Source organism: Podarcis gaigeae (assembly GCF_964106915.1).
Source record: "Podarcis gaigeae genome assembly, chromosome: 12".
Taxonomy (NCBI): domain Eukaryota; kingdom Metazoa; phylum Chordata; class Lepidosauria; order Squamata; family Lacertidae; genus Podarcis; species Podarcis gaigeae.
The window spans coordinates 2,362,830-2,381,795 of record NC_139688.1 but is presented as its reverse complement, the minus strand read 5'-3'; the positions used below and the strand labels follow the sequence as shown (position 1 = coordinate 2,381,795).

The 18,966-nt window shown below is 48.2% G+C and overlaps 4 protein-coding genes across 4 annotated transcripts in view; 3 read left to right on the top strand and 1 right to left on the bottom strand.

The window, feature by feature from the left end:
* Nucleotides 1-18,966, top strand: part of LOC310827680 (uncharacterized protein) — a 919,426-nt gene that overhangs the window by 207,696 nt on the left and 692,764 nt on the right. The gene's annotated exons all lie outside the window — the stretch shown is intronic.
* Nucleotides 1-18,966, top strand: part of LOC310827821 (erythroblast NAD(P)(+)--arginine ADP-ribosyltransferase-like) — an 840,324-nt gene that overhangs the window by 289,856 nt on the left and 531,502 nt on the right. The gene's annotated exons all lie outside the window — the stretch shown is intronic.
* The window catches only part of LOC310827789 (uncharacterized protein), a 232,250-nt gene that overhangs the window by 17,966 nt on the left and 195,318 nt on the right, over nucleotides 1-18,966 (top strand). The window lies entirely within an intron of this gene.
* Nucleotides 1-18,966, bottom strand: part of LOC310827875 (SCO-spondin-like) — a 163,936-nt gene that overhangs the window by 7,232 nt on the left and 137,738 nt on the right. Inside the window, exons 94-105 of the mRNA XM_083704405.1 lie at nucleotides 16,335-16,490; nucleotides 14,531-14,661; nucleotides 14,279-14,403; nucleotides 12,946-12,992; nucleotides 11,315-11,575; nucleotides 9,480-9,641; nucleotides 7,612-7,728; nucleotides 6,121-6,259; nucleotides 5,134-5,336; nucleotides 3,180-3,344; nucleotides 2,500-2,627; nucleotides 1,386-1,537 (exon numbers count right to left, since the gene is read on the bottom strand). Of these exons, the coding sequence (XP_083560531.1) occupies nucleotides 1,386-1,537; nucleotides 2,500-2,627; nucleotides 3,180-3,344; nucleotides 5,134-5,336; nucleotides 6,121-6,259; nucleotides 7,612-7,728; nucleotides 9,480-9,641; nucleotides 11,315-11,575; nucleotides 12,946-12,992; nucleotides 14,279-14,403; nucleotides 14,531-14,661; nucleotides 16,335-16,490 (1,786 nt within the window). The remainder of the gene's footprint in view (nucleotides 1-1,385; nucleotides 1,538-2,499; nucleotides 2,628-3,179; nucleotides 3,345-5,133; nucleotides 5,337-6,120; nucleotides 6,260-7,611; nucleotides 7,729-9,479; nucleotides 9,642-11,314; nucleotides 11,576-12,945; nucleotides 12,993-14,278; nucleotides 14,404-14,530; nucleotides 14,662-16,334; nucleotides 16,491-18,966) is intronic.

Here is an 18,966-nt window from a genome sequence, read left to right as displayed (position 1 = left end):
AAAGCAGAAGTCGGACGGCCACCTGCCAGGGATTCTCCCGCTGTGATTCCTGCATCGCAGGGGGGTGGACTAGAGAACCTTTGGGGGATCCCTTCTGAGTCTACGATTCTGTGATTCCTCCTGCAGCCCAGGGTGGATGGATGGGGAGATGAGCCCCCTGTGTGATGGCCTGGGATTCGGACTTGGAGGCTGAACCTGAGGGATCCCAGCCTGCACAGGATTCCCCGCCTCCAGAACCAGCTGAGCCGGGGCTGGGGCCTGAGCCTGAAGGGTCCTCACCTGTGCTGGATCCTCAGGTGCAGGCACGAGCTGAGTCTGCTCTGGCTCCTGAGGTGATGGAGGACCCATTGCCTGCAGGTGCTCCACTCTCAGCCCCGTCAGGGGAAGCTGAGGTTGCCTTTGGGTCCAGTAACCCTCCAGCCTCTCCTGAGCTGCAGAGGCTCAGGGCAGAGAGGCGGAGGGAACTAAGTTCCCGCAGGAGGAGTGCTCGCCTCCAGGCCAGGAGAGGCGAGTCACCCGAGGATCGGGGCCGCCCTATGCCTCGGGGCAGATAAAAGCCGGCCAGCCCCAGTCCCAAGTTGCGGGAGCAACATTATTGGTTGCTAGTTCCTGCCTGAGCTCTTGACCCACCCTGGCTCCCTGCTTGCAAGCCTGTTCCTGACTTCACCCGATTCCCTGCCCTGCACCCAGCTTCAGCTACTATGGACTGCCTCCTCGTTGCACCTTTGACCACGGACCGGACTTGGACCTCGCCTCTTGGGTAACCCACGGGACCAGCAGACACTGAATAGGAAGGACCATACGTGGACGGTGTCACCTGCTCTAAGTCAAGAACACCCTGCCCTACAATTTCCGCAGCTGGAACAGGACCCCGGAGTCCTGGCTCAAAGAGACTAAGAGAAAAAGACAACAGCGACTTTGAAAAAGAATGGGAACCATTTATATTATACTTGCGGAAACAAAGAAAGTCTATAGACTTGATGGCAGGATTTAAATAAACATTCACATTATTAGCATTAGAAAATGCGTGGAAGATAGAGAAACAGGATGGTGTATTTTATTTTTATGTTTTAAAGTTTGGTGTTGTTGTATAAATATGTTACTGGTATTATTTTCTTTTAGGAAATAGCAAAGTGGATGAAAGGAGAAACAAACCAGAAGAGGGAAGTTGGGGGAAGCCCAGAAGGGGAGGGAGGGAGGGAGGGAGGAATGTATAGTAAATGTTATGGATATGAGATGTATGTAATGAATGAAAAAGGAAAATGAATTTTTATTTTTATTTTTTTAAAAAGCTGTGCTGCAATGGGCAGCGTCGTCCGGTTTTCTCTTTTGCCCCCCAAAGTGACTATTTCAGAGATCCTGCCCACCGCCCAGCCCAGGCTCACCAGCTGTTGCACTCGTGGCGAATGACGCTGCCCGACGCATGCTCCTGTCCCTGTTCCTCTTGGGAAATGTTGGCAGCCCAGGGCATGGTGGACACCGAGCCCAGCTGGCAGCGGCATTCTTCTGGGGAGACGCAGCCCCCGTCCTGCAGCACCTGTGGGCCCAGAGGAGGCTCAGCGTCAGCAGGTGCGCTGCCGTGGGGCAAGGGAACCCCCCCTTCTTGCTTTGTGGCTGGCTGGCCCCCCGGGGAGAAGAGACTGGTACAGATGTGCTCCTGGGAAGGGGCTTTCAGCTCATAAGTGCGGGAAATTGCAGTCAAATAGCAAGTTTAGGGCTCGTTAATGCACAAAGGGGTGAATGTCAACTTTGCCCTCATTTTTCATTTTTTTACTTTTCTTTTCTTATACATTTCTTTAGTTTTACAATCAATCTGAAATTTGGCTTCCTTCGCCCTCTTTCTGCGGTTCCTTCCATTTATTTTTTAATATCTTCTGCATATCCAAGTTCATTTAACGTGCTCATTTAATTACCTACTGTAAATATATACTCTTATGAAACTGCAGGTTATTACAATAATCCCGCTAATGTTTTTATCTGTTGACAATTTATCTGTAAACAATCCATAAACCATCTCCATTCTTTTATAAAAAGTTTGTTATCTCAATTTCTTATTCTTCTGGTTAAGTTTCGCCATTTCTGCATATTCCTTAAGTTTTTTGTATCCATTCTTCCTTTGCTGGGACTCCTGCTTCTTTCCATTTTGGGGCAAGTAACATTCTTGCTTCTGTAGTAGCAGACATAAATAAATTTCTATACAATTTAGGTAGTTCTGTCCCTATAATTCCTAAAACTTTGCCATCTCAGCAGAATCCAATAATTTTAACAACCATTTCTCTGCTGAATTAACATTCTTGCCGTTTTGTGTGTCTCAAGGGCAGGGCTGTGGCTCAGTGGCAGAACATCTGCTTGGCATGGCAGAAGTTCCTGGGCTCAACCCTCGATGCAGTTCCAGAAAGACCCCTGCCCCAAACCCTACAGAGTGGCTGCCGGCCAGTGCAGGCAACACCAGCCTAGGTAGACAGACAGGGCAGCTTTGGGTGCTCTGAGCTCACTCACTTGTCCGGAGGGGCAGGCGCAGCCCGGCCGGCATTCCTCACGGAGGCACTGGGTGTGAGTGCGCAGGTCGGAGCAGGACCGCGGGCAGGCGTTGGCGCAATCGCTGTAGACCTGGTATCCTGGGCATTCTGGCACAGAGAGGGAGGAGGAACGATGTAAAAGGCAGCGTTGCATAGTGGTTAGAGCAGGGGTCAGCAAACTTTTTCAGCAGGGGGCGGTCCACTGTGCCTCAGATCTTGTGGGGGGGGGGACAGACTATATTTGGGGGGGGGGAATGAATGAATTCCTTTGTCCCACAAATAACCCAGAGATGCATAATTTGTTGCATTCAATAGAACAGAATAGCAGAAGATTCTCAGGTAAGATGTGCCAAATTAAATATCCGAATCCCCTTTGCAGTTGTCCGCTATTTTGTTTACTTCTCAGCTGCCCAGAGTAGCTGGGGAAACTCAGCCAGACGGGCGGGGTATAAATTAATAATAATAAATAATAATAATAATAATAATAATAATTCTCTGCCTGGCCTGCCTTGCAGGGTCGTTGTTCTTGGGATGAAATGAGGAGGTGGGATAACCTTGAGCTCCTTGGTGGGGTATAAATGCAAGGATAAACTGGGAGTCTTTGGTCCCCGGCTGCCACTGAGCCGGCCCTGCCGTTGGGCGGCTTTTTGGGGGGCTCACCTGGCGTGCAGTTCTGCGTGTTGCAGGCCTGGTGCTGCAGGAGGGGGTCGGCGCAGGGCTCCCCCTGGGGTGGGTACAGGAGGCTGCGGTTCCTCTCGGACTCGCCTCCTCCGCAGGTGGCACTGCAAGGACTCCAGGCCGACCACTCGCTCAGCAGGCAGGCGGCTGCGGAAGGAAGGGGTGTGTGTCAATGGCAGTAATGGGATCTCCCTCCTGCGCCTGCTGGCCCGTGCTCAGGGAGGGATGCTCCGGCTCAGGGCTCAGCAACCTTTTTCAGCAGGAGACCGGTCAACTGTCCCTCAGACCTTGTGGGGGGCCGGAGTATATTTTTTGGGGGGAAATGAAGGAATTCCTATGCCCCACAAATAACCCAGAGATGCATTTTCAATGAAAGCACACATTCTACTCATGTAAAAACACACTGATTCCCGGACCGTCTGAGGGCCGGATTTAGAAGGCAATTGGGCCGCATCCGGCCCCCGGGCCTTAGGTTGCCTACCCCTGCTCCAGCTGGTAGAACCAGAGTTGGGGGGAGATTCAAAAGCTGGGGGCCACGCAAAGGCTGTATCAGCCCTCACAGTATTTCAATCAATACAAAATCAAACCATAAAATTATAATTGCATTATAAATTATATTGAGATATCATTTATATTCTAAGATTATATATATATATATATATATATATATATATATGCTTTCGTAGATTTTCACGGGTACAGGAATGCAGGTTTTGGTGTCCTCGGGTGTCTTCCCGTGTAAAAGTTGGGGTGTCTAGGCGACGTTTCGACGAGGTCTCACTCGTCATCTTCAGGCTGGTGCTTTCGGCTTCTTGTTACTGGAACAGAGCGGGATCTCAATGTTTGAGTTCCTATAAATACTGTAGAGGGGGTGTGGAGGTATCTCTCAAGGTATCTCTCAAGTAATCAGGAAAACTCTTCACAAAGTTCAAGAGGTCAAGACACAAAGACTTTAGCAACTAATCCACACCTAATGACCCACCTAAGTGGTACTCAGGATATCACTCAAGAAATCACTCAAGGTATCTCTCAAGTAATTAAGGAACAAAAGAAGAAAAGGCACACTAGCCTGGGAACTTCCTCTCTGCCCAGAACATTGGAGGCTAGACACCACACCCCCTCTACAGTATTTATAGGAACTCAAACATTGAGATCCCGCTCTGTTCCAGTAACAAGAAGCCGAAAGCACCAGCCTGAAGATGACGAGTGAGACCTCGTCGAAACGTCGCCTAGACACCCCAACTTTTACACGGGAAGACACCCGAGGACACCAAAACCTGCATATATATATATATATATATATATATATAATATAAAATATAAAAGTACCATCTATCACCTACTACAAAGTGACACGTCCCTCACTTTCAGTGGGTCTACTCTGAGTACAATGAGCATGAGATACAACCTGGTAATAAGGCTTCTTATTTCGATCCTGCCCGTCTCCCCAGAGGAGTTAAGGGTGGCAAATCACAAAGCATCGCAACTCACAACAGGGGGAAAAACAAACAAACTGCTGTTCCCTGGATGAGAGTTGGCTGTGTTAGGATATAAATTCCCTCTGCACGTTAATGGATATGGATTTATTAAATACGGACGAAAGTCATCACACCAGCGGCTGCTAAAACAAAGGATTAAGATTGGAATTGTGGAATTTGGACTAATTATGAGAACCGGAGCAGAATTAACATCAACTCCAGATAACCGGAATATGGGAAGTCACCCAAAAACATTGAATTCGGAAGTGATTGTCTGGCTTTTTTGATTGTATTGGGATTTGGCATGATTTGGTATTGTATTAATGTGGCCTCCACTGGATTGTTGTTAATGAAAAATTAATAAAAGTTAATTAGAGAGAGAGAGAGTTGGCTGTGTTGGCAGGGCCCAGGGGTAGGGGCACCCATTTGCCCTGATGCCAGGAGGCTGGCAGACTCACCCTCGCAGGGCTGGGGGCTGCACTGGGCTGCTTCCTCCATGGCATCGGCGGCACAGGGGGCTCCCGCAGGGCTCTCGTGGCACTGCCGGTGCCGCAGGGTGCTGCCCCCACCGCAGCTGGCAGAACAGGGGCTCCACGCGGACCATTCCCCGTAGGCCGGGCACTCCTTCTCAGGACACAAGAAGGTGCCATTGGCACAGGTGCTACAGAGGGAAGGAAGAGACAGGAACCCCAAATTACTAGGAGCACCTTGGGACCGGCTGACCTGCGAGATGGCCTTACTGTGCATGCGCCCGTCCATCATCCAGCCATGGCTTCGTTTGCACGCCACTTTCTCAGACGAAAACCAAGCTCTAAGCAGCTCCGGAAACAGAAAGGCAGTTCAAATTCAGGCACTGCAAGAGCATTTCGTGGCAAAAAGCACAAGGGAAAGAGTGGCAACACACAAAACAACGAGAATGTTTCTGTGCCGTAAGCACATGAAACAAGATCACAGTCACAAAGCCTAGCAGCCGGAAAGGCAAGGGAGAACGGCAGTTCCACTTGGATCCTAGAAAAACCTCTTCCACAACGTTGCTCTCTCGACTCCTCGAGAATCCAAGGAGAGAGACTTTTCCATACAGCGTGGGGAAAATTTGTGGACTATGTGAAGAATTATCATAAACAACTTAAATCGTTAGCAGGGTTGACGTAAAAACGTGTGGCAAAAAATAAGTTAAAGGGAATATAAAAGGAAAAATTAGTAAACAGGTTTGAACTGGATATACAGTGGTAAAAGATATAACATACGTAATCACGGAAAGTGGGGACAGGAGTTGATTTGAAGATATGCTTGACTATGCAAATGTTTTCTTTGTTAAAATATTTGTAAAATGGGGGGGGGGGGAGTTTGCGACTTGATTTAAATTAGAACATTTAAGAAGTTAAATTCTCCAAGGTTTCCTTGCCAGGGAATGTGACCGCTCCCCCCCCCATTTGACCCCTTACCAGTTGTGGCAATCCAGCTCTACCGTCTGGCCTGGCATGACCTCCAGAGTGATGTTGGCCGTGGGGAGTCCACAGTGGCAAGCCGGGATCGGAACGCAGACCCCATCCTGGAGGAGCTGTCCGTCAGGACACCGGCATCCTGGGTGCGGAGGAGAGGGAGGGAGAGGAGGATGAGGAACTGGCCGGGCGAGAGAGGGGCATTTCTTCTGCCCCTTTGGAGGAGGGCAGTTTGGGTTCTGACACGAAGGGCGTGGATGAGGCCGTGAACAGAGGGAATTCCAAAACACAAAAGGTACCTCCCACTTCTTCAGGTATCTCACAGTTGCTCTGTGGAACGCATGGCCACAAGAAGCTGGGATTGTGGCTCTAGCAAGAATATGGACTTTGGGATGAATAAAGGGAGCTCAGGCTCCTCTCCTAGCCACAGAGGCCAGATGCACAGTCTCTTAGAGTGACAGCTGAAACGATCGGGATGATGGAGCAATGCCCCTATGAAGAACAGTTGCAGCATTTGGGGCTTTTCAATGAAAACGATGTAAAAACAAATTGTTCAAAATGCAGGTAGTAAAAAAAGAAAGGAAGGAAAAGCCCAGTACTATTAAATGCCATTTCCTTAAAGGCTGCATCTTAATGTTTTTAATACTCTTGGATGCCAAGGGAGCTGGGCATGTTTAGCCTGGAGAAGAGGAGGTTAAGGGGTGATATGATAGCCATGTTCAAATATATAAAAGGATGTCACATAGAGGAGGGAGAAAGGTTGCTTTCTGCTGCTCCAGAGAAGCGGACACGGAGCAATGGATCCAAACTACAAGAAAGAAGATTCCACCTAAACATTAGGAAGAACTTCCTGACAGTAAGAGCTGTTTGACAGTGGAATTTGCTGCCAAGGAGTGTGGTGGAGTCTCCTTCTTTGGAGGTCTTTAAGCAGAGGCTTGACAACCATATGTCAGGAGTGCTCTGATGGTGTTTCCTGCTTGGCAGGGGGTTGGACTCGATGGCCCTGGTGGTCTCTTCCAACTCTATGATTCTGTGAATGTTTTAAATTTTAATCTTGTTTTTTAAGTTGTATTTCAATCAACTTGTTTTTTAGTATTGGTTGTTAGCTGCCCTGAGCCCGGCCTTGGCTGGGGAGGGCAGAGTATAAATAAAATTTATTATTATTATTATTAAAAAACCCAAGCAGACACACACACACACACAGTGCCTGGGATAGCTCAATTGGTAGAGCATGTGGCGCTCAATCTCAAGGTTTGAGGGTTCGACCCCCACCTTGGGCAAAAGATTCCTGCATTGCAGGGGGTCGGACTAGATGGGGGGTTGGACTACGTGACCCTCGTGGTCCCTTCCATCTCTACAATTCTATGGAAAACCTGGCGGAATGAAAATACATTCACCTGTCAGCGGAAAGGCAACAAGGAGGGAACCAGTATGAGACGAAATCCAGGACTGGGCAGGGCTGGCGGTTGGGGGGGGCAGAAGGAGGGGCGTTACCTTGCTTGCAGTCCTCATGCAGACACTCCACATGCTCCCAGAGGTCTGCGCAGGTGCGAGGGCAGCTGTTGGCGCAGGACGGGGCCCGAACTTTGCCCCGATCTTCACATTCCTCTCCTGGGGGAAGAGAGGAAGAACAGCCCCCGGGACCATGAGACAGCGGCATTTCTGAGTGAATCTTTTAGACTTGGGAACTCCCTGCCTCATGACACCAAGCAGGCACCTTTGCTCTACAGTGGGACCTTGGTTTCCGAACGTAATCTGTTCCAGAAGACTGTTCAAGCTCTGAAAAGTTCAAAAACCGAGGTGCAAAGGGCGGTCTGCAAATTAAATTGAGAAAATTGAGAAAAATAACACACACATTCAGCGGAAGTCATTCGACTTCCAAGGCATGTTCAAAAACGGAAGCATTTACTTCCGGGTTTACAGCATTTGAAAACCGAAACTTTCGTCAACAGAGACATTCAAAAACCGGGGAACCACTGTCCTCTTTGCAGAACCTGCTGAAAATGTTCTTGTTTAGACGGGCCAAACTTGATGCTTAGAAAGCTGATGTGAATTTTAGTCAGTCTTGGTATTTTTCATTTTTTTGTATGTTTTAATGCAGGGGTCAGCAAACTTTTTCAGCAGGGGGCCGGTCGACTGTCCCTCAGACCTTGTGGGGGGCCGGACTATATTTTGAAAAAAAAAACTATGAACGTATTCCTCTGCCCCACAAATAACCCAGAGATGCATTTTAAATAAAAGCACACATTCTACTCATGTAAAAACACACGATTCCCGGACCGTCCGCAGGCCGGACTGAGAAGGCGATTGGGCAGGATCTGGCCCCCGGGCCTTAGTTTGCCTACCCACGTTTTAAAGTATTGTAATTTTTTCCCCTGATCTTACTGTTGTTATGGAAAACAGGAGTGCCTGGCGTGCTCTGGTCCATGGCGTCATGAAGAGTCGGGCACGACTTAAACGACTAAACAACAACACTGTTGTTATCTTTTTGCAAACCACTTTAGGTTTTTTCTTTCTAAGCAACCAGGTGCCATGGGAATCTTATGAGGTAAGTAAATAAGTGAGTTTCAGGTTCGTTTCTGATTGTGTCCACACCAGGCATGTCGAGGTCTAGATTCCTAGATAAATGACAAAGGAACTTTGCTCACTTAGTCAAATTCACGGAGGGGAGGACCATCAATGGCTACTAGCTCTGGTTCCGCGATTGGGAGGCAGCAACGCTTCCGGAAACCGAAGGAGGAGAAAGAGCTTTCATGCTTGAGTCCTGCTTTTGTGTTTCCCACAATAGGGCACCTTCTGGGTTGGCAAAACACAAGGGCAGGATCTGGTCTTCTGCCTGAAGCCCTGGAGAGCTGCTGCCGGTCAGTGCAGACAATACTGGCCTAGATGGACCAATGGTCTGACTGTTAGAATTCCTGCTCCGTGATTGCAGTTGTGGGATTGTTGTCTATCACATGACAGTGTATGTTTTCACTCCACAGAGTGGGAAGTGATGGAGACAGGATGTTTGTGTTCCTGTGTTCCGTGAAGTGGAACTATTGTCCTTTGTTCTTTTTCTCTTTGCTGTCTGATGCTAGAGAGAGAGGGAGCCATGTTGCAGTGCTCCGTGTGTGTTTATATGTAAATAAAGTAGATTAGCCAAAATGCTGAGTTGCTGAGCTCTGTCACGCAAACTGTGCAAACTCTGCGGATCCCTAAGTGTGCTCCCGAACGATTGACGAGGAGGGAGGGAACATGCCAGTCGGGCATGTGTCTCTGACAGGGTCCTACTCGAGAGTAGGACAAGCTCCTGACACTGACTAGGTCAAAGGCAGCAGTTTCCTCCGATTTGCCCCCCCCCATCCCAGCTGGAGGGAACGTACCTGGGCAGGGGGCCGTGTTGCAACTCTCGGACTGGGACCACGCCCCGTGGCACCGGGTCTCTCCTGATGGGTGACGGGCATAGCGCTGGCGTATGCGGAACCCCCCGCTGCAGGGCGCACGGCAGGGGCTCCAGGAGGTCCAAACGCTCCACAGGCAGAAGTCTGGAAGGGAGAGGAGGAGCTGCAGATAGCGGCCTTGGCGGGAAGGACTGTCTCAGCTGCCTCCACTGCTGCACCCCCACCAAAGATCCCTCTCCCACATTAAGGACCATGCAAATGCAGATTTCTCTACTCCAGGCTCAATACAGGCGTTTGGGGACCTGAAGGAGCATCTCCACCCCCATCGTTCAGCCTGGACACTGAGGTCCAGCTCCGAGGAGAAGTGAGGTCACAGGGCACCAGGCTGAGGGCCTTTTTGGTGGTGGCACCCGCCCTGTGGAATGCCCTCCCATCAGATGTCAAGGAAATAAACAACTATCTGACTTTTAGAAGACATCTGAAGGCTGTCCTGCCTGGGGAAGTTTTTAATGTTTGATGTTTATCACATTATTATTATTATTATTATTATTATTATTATTATTATTATTATGTTGGGAGCCTCCCAGAGTGGTTGAGGAAACTCAGTCAGATAGGTGGGGTTTAATTAAAATAATATTATTATTTACTCCTCCCAGCCAGTGCAGCTGATGGGATTTGTGGTCCAAAACATCTTGGGGGCTCAGTGTTGCCTAGATTCAGGGTGCTAGACATAGCAGAGCGTTATTTTCTATATTCATAATAATAAAATAAAAACAATCTTTTTATTATTCATACCCCGCCCATCTGGCTGGATTGCCCCAGTCACTCTGGGCAGCTTCTGACACACATAAAAACATAATAAAACGTCAAACGTCAGTAACAACAATCTGATCCAATGCCAAGAAGTCTCAATGACTTCAATGATTACACCGTTTGAACCCGTCCTGTGAGATATGCTGCCGTTTGGAATTATTATGAGAACGGCACAAGGCAATATCCTGACTTTTATGAACAAAGCAAATCTTTTAAAAAAAAATGTCGCTCAACACTAATAAGAAATGTTTCTTCAAGGGTGTGTGAATGAAACGACTCTCTTGCGTGTGTGCTTCATTTTCATTTTGATTCTGTTTTTTTGTTGTTGTTGTTCTTGTATGTTATCTTGTACAAGTGAATTCACAGAGGCATGCCAACAAACGAACGTGTTTGCATTAGGGGATGTCCTGAAGTAGAGGACCTTTGGATCATACCTTGCGCTGCCCCTTATATAATGAAGCAGGAGAACGATTTTTAGCACCTATAATGACAAGCTCCCCTGGCCAGAACCCCCCTGACATGATTTTATATCTCCTCACAGACACAGATAAGTATGTGACCTGGCATGTAGAACTCTTTGCAACTGCCGCTAGGAAAATTAGAGCAAATTATATAGCCAAGGTAGGCACTAACTGTAAAGGAGATGAATATATTTGACTCTATCTACATCAAGCTATATTCTATCTTTATCACCAAACTCTGAATATAATTGCACACTGTATTAATTAACATAATTTGTTAATATATTAGTGGCCATGTGATGATTTTAGCTTATTTTATTGTTTAATGTCTTAACTTGTATATGAAGGTACTTTTACAGCTCTGTTTACGGTAGGTAATGTCTTGATAACATAAATGTTTTAAGTTTTTTGTATCTATCCGATATATTTTCTTTTAATTGTTGAATGGTTCTGTGTACGTTGCGGCAGCCTTTGGCAATGTGCAATAAAACTGACTGACTGACTGCAAGTGATTTTTTTTAAAAAAAAAAACAAGCACAAAACCTTCGCAAACGTGAGGATCCGGGCAAAGGCGTTCCTGATCCAGCTCAGCTGAGCACAAGGTGGCCAGCCCTGTCCAGCTTCTGCCCGTCTGAGGGTCCAGGCAGACTCGGAAGCGATGCTGGACGGACACCAGAGCAGGCCAGGGGTCTCCTTCTTCAGGGGACCAGCTGAGGGTGGAGACCACGCTGGGGCCGAGGGCCAGGAAAGGCAGGCAAGAGGAGCAGGACGTCCACTCTGACCAGGCGCTGACTGGAAGCAGACCTGAGGGGGGAAAAGAATCCAAGAATGGTAGAGTTGGAAGGGACCCCAAGGGTCATCCAGACCAACCCCCTGAAATTCAGGAATCACAGCTAAAGAATCACTGACAGGTGGCCACCCAACCTCTGCTATAAAATCTCCAAGGAAGGAGAGTCCACAACCCTCCAAGGGAGACCGTTCCACTCTCAAACACCTCTTGATGTTGAGTCGCAATCTTCTTTATCTTCTTTCTTATAACTTGAAGTCATGGGTTCAAGTCCTAACCTCCAGAGCAGGAGAAAACAAGCTTGTTCCATATTCCAGGTGAAAGCCCTTGAGATATTTGAAGATGGCTCTCATATCTCCTGTGAGTCTCCTCTTTTCCAGGCTAAACATCCCCGGCTCCTTCAACCATTCCTCATCAAGCATGGTTTCCAGATCTTTGACCATCTTGGTCTCCCTCCTCTGCACACCTTCCAGCTTTTCAGAGTCCTCCTTAAATTGTGGTGCCCAGAACTGGAAACCATATTCCAGGTGAGGTCTGCCCAAGGCAGAATAGAGCAGGACTATGACTTCCCAGCATCTTAAAAAAGCAGAGACATCACCCTGCCAACAAAGGTCTGTATAGTTAAAGCTCTGGTTTTCCCAGTCGTGATGTATGGAAGTGAGAGCTGGACCATAAAGAAGGCTGATCGCCAAAGAATGGATGCTTTTGAATTCTGGTGCTGGAGGAGACTCTTGAGAGTCCCATGGACTGCAAGAAGGTCAAACCTCTCCATTCTGAAGGAAATCAGCCCTGAGTGCTCACTGGAAGGACAGATCCTGAAGCTTTGGCCACCTCATGAGAAGAGAAGACTCCCTGGAAAAGACCCTGATGTTGGGAAAGATGGAGGGCAGAAGGAGAAGGGGACGAGAGGACGAGATGGTGGGACAGTGTTCGCGAAGCTACCAGCATGAGTTTGACCAAACTGCAGGAGGCAGTGAAAGACAGGAGTGCCTGGTGTGCTCTGGTCCAGGGGGTCACCAAGAGTCGGACATGACTAGACGACTAAACAGCAGCAACAACAACATGACTTCCTTTGATCGGGACACTAGACTTCTGTTGATGCAACCTAGAATTGCATGATGTTAGGTTTTTTCTTGCTCCTGTATCACAGAATTGAAAGGGGACTCTTGATCCCTAGAGGAGACCTGGGGCAACAAGGACTGGAGTCCTAAGGACTTGGGAGAAGATTTCTGCCTCTCAGGTCAGGCTTCCGCCAAGCGATTTGTGTGGGCATGCAAAAACCTACAATCTCTCCTTCCCAACATGGCTTGGCATGGTTCCTCCCTGGCCAGGCGCAGTCTACCCCGGGACAGTGAGGGGAGACGCTTCCCTGGGGAAAAGTGCTCACCTTGGCATCCTTCGCTGCTGCACTGCAGCTCCCCCTGCTGGCAGATACTGCAAAGAGAAAGCCGCAGGTTAATCACAGGTTTGGAAGGGACCCCTAAAGGCAATCTAGTCAAACGCCCTGCGATTAAAGATGTGTGAGTGCCTTGTACTAGCCAAAATGACAGAACTCATAAGAGATCACTCAGGCGACAAGGTGGGAAAAAAAGGAATGGGATTGCTTTAGAAATCACCTGACAAAATATGGTTCTGAAAACAATACCTGGTTGTGCTTGGATTAACCTCACAGATATAATGGGGGGAAACTGATTTTAATAAATGAATACAGAATATTTGTCACTTAAGAGAAGTGCTGAAGCCGCAAAGAGATAGAGGGAAGTCAACTAATATAACAGGGATCAAACTAGTTTTCCAGAACAGAAGGAAAGTGACTGTAAAGAAAGAAAGAAAAGAAGGATTACAAATGTATTTCTTTCCGAGAACCTGGCGTATAGAATATTTAAATTACTGTTTGTTTCTATTGAACAATTTTTTGTACTGGACTAATTCTTTTTTGTTTTTTATATCAATTTTCTCCCCCTTTTTTCTTTTTCCATTTTTAAAATATTTTCTTTTTACTTTCTCTGTATTTTTCCTTTTTCTTCTTGAATATTTGGATGCAATGTTAAATTCATGCTTTCTATGTAATTTTAAAAAATACAATGAAGTTATTAATAATAATAATAATAATAATAATAATAATAATACCCCTGCAATTCACAACTAAAGCATCCCTGACAGCTAGCCAGATGTAGCACGTTGCTGCTCTCAGCAGAGAAAACTCTCCCGCCAGCCAGCCATAAATTCCATTCTTTATTTCCTTCTGACAAGATTACATGCAGAATAAACAAAGCGATACGTCTCTCATGACGCATTGCTCCGACTGGTTTCTTTTTTCCCTTTCCCTCGAGACCAGCACAGCCAATGGCCCAGCTCTTCCGTTTTGTCTCAGAAGCCCCCCTTACTCCCCAGACTCACTATCCTCTTCTCTGTCCTCTGAGGAGGACGAGCCAGTACTAATCAGTGGAGATCGTTCTCTGTATCCTCCCATTCTTTCCTCCCTCGCTGCCTGCAGTTCCCTGACACCACAGGAGTCTGTTCCACGATCATAACAAACCGAAGGCGCCATTTCTGCATTGCTGGCTGGGGGTGCTGGGAGTTATAGTACAAAACATCTGGAGGGCGCCAGGTTGGGGAAAGCTGGCCTGCAGCGAAAGGTCCCGCCTCCCGGTCTTTGGCTCCTTCCCTTTTCCTGTCCAACCCTGGGAGTGAAGCCGTTCTGCCAGCCATCGACTCACCACTCCTTGCAGCCAATCGAAACGGTGTCTCCTGCCGCCAAGGACACGGGGCCTTCCGATTGGCTGAGGTGGAGGCAGCCGCACTGCGAGGGTGGGACGCAGGCGCCGTTCTGTTCCACCAGGCCCTTGACGGGGGGTAGAAAGAGAGAGAACAAAGAATCAGGTCCGAAGGAGAGTCAAAATCCTGCAGCGGGGAGTTCCGCAGGTGATGGGTTTCCCCACCCAACCCAGAACAGCAGCTGCAGCTCTCACCTGTGGGCAGTAGCAGCCAGGTAGGCAGCGGGGGATGTCCTTGCAGAGTTCTGGGTGGCGCATGGTGGAGCAGAGGCTGTCGCAGGGCGAGCCGCACTCCCGGAACTCAAAGGGGGCCTCGCAGCTGGACTCTGGGGAAAACAGTAGGAAAAAGACAGTTGCAGAACCGAGAAATTGCACAAAACAAATGAAATACAGTCATACCTCGGGTGGAATGCGCTTCGGGTTGAGCGCGTTCGAGTTTTGCTCCGCGGCAACCCGGAAGTAACGGAGCATGTTACTTCTGGGTTTCGCCACTTGTGCATGCGCAGACACTCAAAATGACGTCACGCGCATGCACAGGAGTGGCGAAAAGCGACGCCCCCGCGTGCGCAGATGTGCCGTCGCTAGTTACGTTTGCTTCTAGATACGAACAGGGCTCCAGAACGGATCCCGTTTGTATCTAGAGGTACCACTGCACCTGTCCCTGAAACGAGAAGTAATTGACTGGAAATATTATCTTATGAAAATAAACTAAATAATACAAATCAAAGAGTTTAAGGAAAAAATTAGAAAAACTTCAAATTGAATAAAGCCTTAACGGGATGCTGGCTACAAACCTTGTTTCACTGAACTATTCAGTTTCCTCAGAAGGAAGTAGAAAAATCATAAACCTTAAATGAATAGAATAGAATAGAATAGAATAGAATAGAATAGAATAGAATAGAATCATAGAGTTGGAAGAGACCCCAAGGGCCATGGCGTCCAACCCCCTGCCAAGCAGGAAACACCATCAGAGCACTCCTGACATATGGTTGTCAAGCCTCTGCTTAAAGACCTCCAAAGAAGGAGACTCCACCACACTCCTTGGCAGCAAATTCCACTGTCAAACAGCTCTTACTGTCAGGAGGTTCTTCCTAATGTTTAGGTGGAATCTTCTTCCTTGTAGTTTGGATCCATTGCTCCGTGTCCGCTTCTCTGGAGCAGCAGAAAACAACCTTTCTCCCTCCTCTATGTGACATCCTTTTATATATTTGAACATGGCTATCATATCACCCCTTAGCCTCCTCTTCTCCAGGCTAAACATGCCCAGCTCCCTTAGCCGTTCCTCATAAGGCATCGTTTCCAGGCCTTTGACCATTTTGGTTGCCCTCCTCTGGACACGTTCCAGTTTCTCAGTGTCCTTCTTTAACATGGACAGGAAACAGATTTTCAGGGTTTAATGCAGTGCATCCCAAATTTATTGCCCCCCCCCCCGCCCCCTGGCTCTGTAAACTCACTCCCAGTGTCCCTCTACCCTAAAAAAGCATTATTCAGAATAGCGGTTTGCACAACCCACTAAGGAAGATAAGGACACCGTAAAATTCAAAACCGCCACAATTGATTGCTCCTGAATTCAAAATCCAATTAAACCAAGTTTAATTAAGCTAACAAAACTGATGAGCCAGTGATACCAGGTCTTCAAAGTTTGTTTGCTATTATTTATTATTACTATTTATTGAATTTATATAACGCCCTATACCGGGGTGTGTGTCTCAGGGCAGTTCACAGAAGAAAATCAAGATATAAAACGACAAAATACATAATAAAAATAAAAACAACAACCCAATAGCCCTCCCAACAAAAAACAAACACAACAAAAAACAAAACACATTTTAAAAGGTTAAAAAGGAACATTTTTGCCTGGCTAGTTTGCTTTGTATGTGGGATAAAGCAATACCCTATTACCAGTTTTGGGTTGTTAGCAATGGTAATAAGGGTTTGTTTTTTTAAAGACCTCATTACTCTACGGAACTCACGGCCACAAGAAACTGTGACGGCTCACCTGAGCACTGGGAATAGTCGCACATGCGGAACTGGCCGTCCAGCCCCACACAGGGCTGTCCGTCGCCCCCCGAGCCACGCTGGTTCCGGTATCGCTGCTGCACCAGGAAGCTGCACGAACACCTGGTCCACTTTGTCCAGGGACTCCAGGGGCACTCTGGGGGGGGGGGGGGGAGAGGAGGGTCAGAGCAGTTTGCAACGTGTGCCAGCCTGAGATCATAGAAACGTACATCTGGAAGGGATCCCCAGGGTCATCTAGTCCAACCCGCTGCGATGCGGGAATTACAGCGAAAGCATCCCTGACAGATGTGCCGTCCAACCTCCGGTGAATGTGTTGAATATTGCAGAGTATGCGCTGACTTTCTGGAAGTACCTGGTTCCAAGCTGACAGGATGACCAGGAACAAAATGCTGCTCACTAGTAACTTGGCTACTTAGAGGTTTATTATTTACAGCAGACTCACAAGTTACTATATACAAGATACAGACACAGATCTAAACTCTCTCCCACTCAACTTCAGGTAACTCTAACGAATCAACCAACCACACAGAAGTCATGAGTCACCATGCCTATATGGGAGACCACAACCAATAGCAGAGTTCTATCCAAGGTTCCCAGATCACCGAGCAGAAAACTTCTCTGCTCAGACTTCCTGGCCTTTGGCCAACTCACGAATTGCATCTGTGAGAAAGCCGGATCAAAGCATGTAGAATGATAGAACAACAGAAGGGTCATCTAGTCCAATGTTGAGCTTTATGGGGGTGCATCTACCCCTCCCCCCAAAACAGATTTTGGGCTTCTTTTTTGCCAGACGTCCAGGTTTTTGGACAGTCCAATTCCCAGACGTGTCTGAGGCTTGGCGGGGCAGACATTGTCATCATTATTTATTAAATTTGTTTAGCACCCTTTATCTGTAGATCAAACTGCGGGAGGCAGTGGAGGGCAGAGGTGCCTGGCGTGCTCTGGTCCAGGGGGTCACGAAGAGTCGGACACGACTAAACGACTAAACAACAACAACCAAAATCTGTAGATCTCAGGGTTGTTCACAACACAGAAGCACGAGATAAAAAAACCACAAAACCAAGAACCAAAACAACCCAATAATCCCCCGTTCAACGACACATTTAAAAAGGGCACCAGGTGTTAATCAGCCAAAGGCTTGGTTGAAGAGGAACGTTTTTGCCTGGCGCCTAAAGGTGTATACAATGAAGGCCCCAGGTGAACCTCCCCGGGGACAGCATTCTACAAGCAGGGAGCCACTGCAGAAAAGGCCCCGCTCTCGTGTTGCCACCGTCTTCACCTCTTGTGGAGGAGGCACAGGAAGAATGGCCTCAGAGGATGGTGGCAGAATCCAGATCCATTCATATGGGGAGATGCGGTCCCAGCAGCATAGCTAGCCACTCAGGCGCCAGGGGGTGGGACAAGCCGCCCATGGGGGCGGGGTCAGCAGGGGCAGAGCGAGCTGCCTTGCCCCCACCTCCCCCTCGGCTGTAGGGCGGCTGAGGTGCAGGCAGCAGGCAGACCCCAGCCCCACGCTGCCGTTTGGGGCAGCACAGAGCCTGAGCCACCCAAGAGAGACGCATGGCTCGGGCGCACTGCAGGCCCCGTGATATGTGCTGTGCCTCGGGTGTGGCACCCAGTGCCCCCCCTTGCCCCCTAGCCAAGCCTCTGGGCGGTTCTTGAGACATTGCAGTAGGGTTGGCATGTTTCAAAATGTGGTTGAGCTTTTTCTTAGGAAACTGAAATATACCGTATTTTTTGCTCTATAAGATTCACTTTCCCCCTCCTAACAAGTAAGGGGAAATGTGTGTGCATCTTATGGAGCAAATGCAGGAGCTTTCACTGCGCAGCGATCCCTCTTGCTCTTCTGGCTTCTGAGATTCGGAATATTTTTTTTCTTGTTTTCCTCCTACAAAAACTAGGTGCATCTTGTGGTCTGGTGTGTCTTATAGAGCGAAAAACAAGGTACTTGGAGTCGAGAGTGGATTTCATGCTCTTTATTCAGCTCATAATGGTGAGGAGGAATGGAAATTCCCCCAGGATGTCTGCTTTATATACATTATTATGGCCCCCACGTGATTGGCTAATTCCGGGATTCATCCGTAGGCCAATCAGGTTCCGGATTCACTTCCACCTGGAGCTGGATTGGGTGGCTCCAGTGGTCCAATCACACTGCTGCATTCTGGATCCTATTCAAGTCAGTACATAACAGAAACCACTGAAATTGTTGAGTTTTCTAAAGACAAACCCCAAAGTTGCCTAAGATCCAAGACAAGGCGCCACCTTTTGGAAATCCCTGCCCCCCCGCCCCCCCCCAGACATCAATTCCACCTTTGAAATCCCAGTAATGGCAGCCGCACATTGCAGTCCTGAGCCATTTAAGGCTTTTTAGGTCAAGACCAGCGCTTTGAATTCATCCTGGAAACTAATTGCCAGGAAGATCCCTGGTGGGACCAGAGACCCCTTGCACAGATCAAATAAAAACAAACGCATGCAGGAGAGCCAGTGCGGTGCAATGGTTAGACTAGGAGCTGCAAGACCAGGGTTCAAATTCCCGCTCGGCCAGGAGGAGGCTCACCGGGGTGATCCTGGGCTAGTCTCTGCCTCTCTCGGTTTAGCCTGCCTAGGAGATT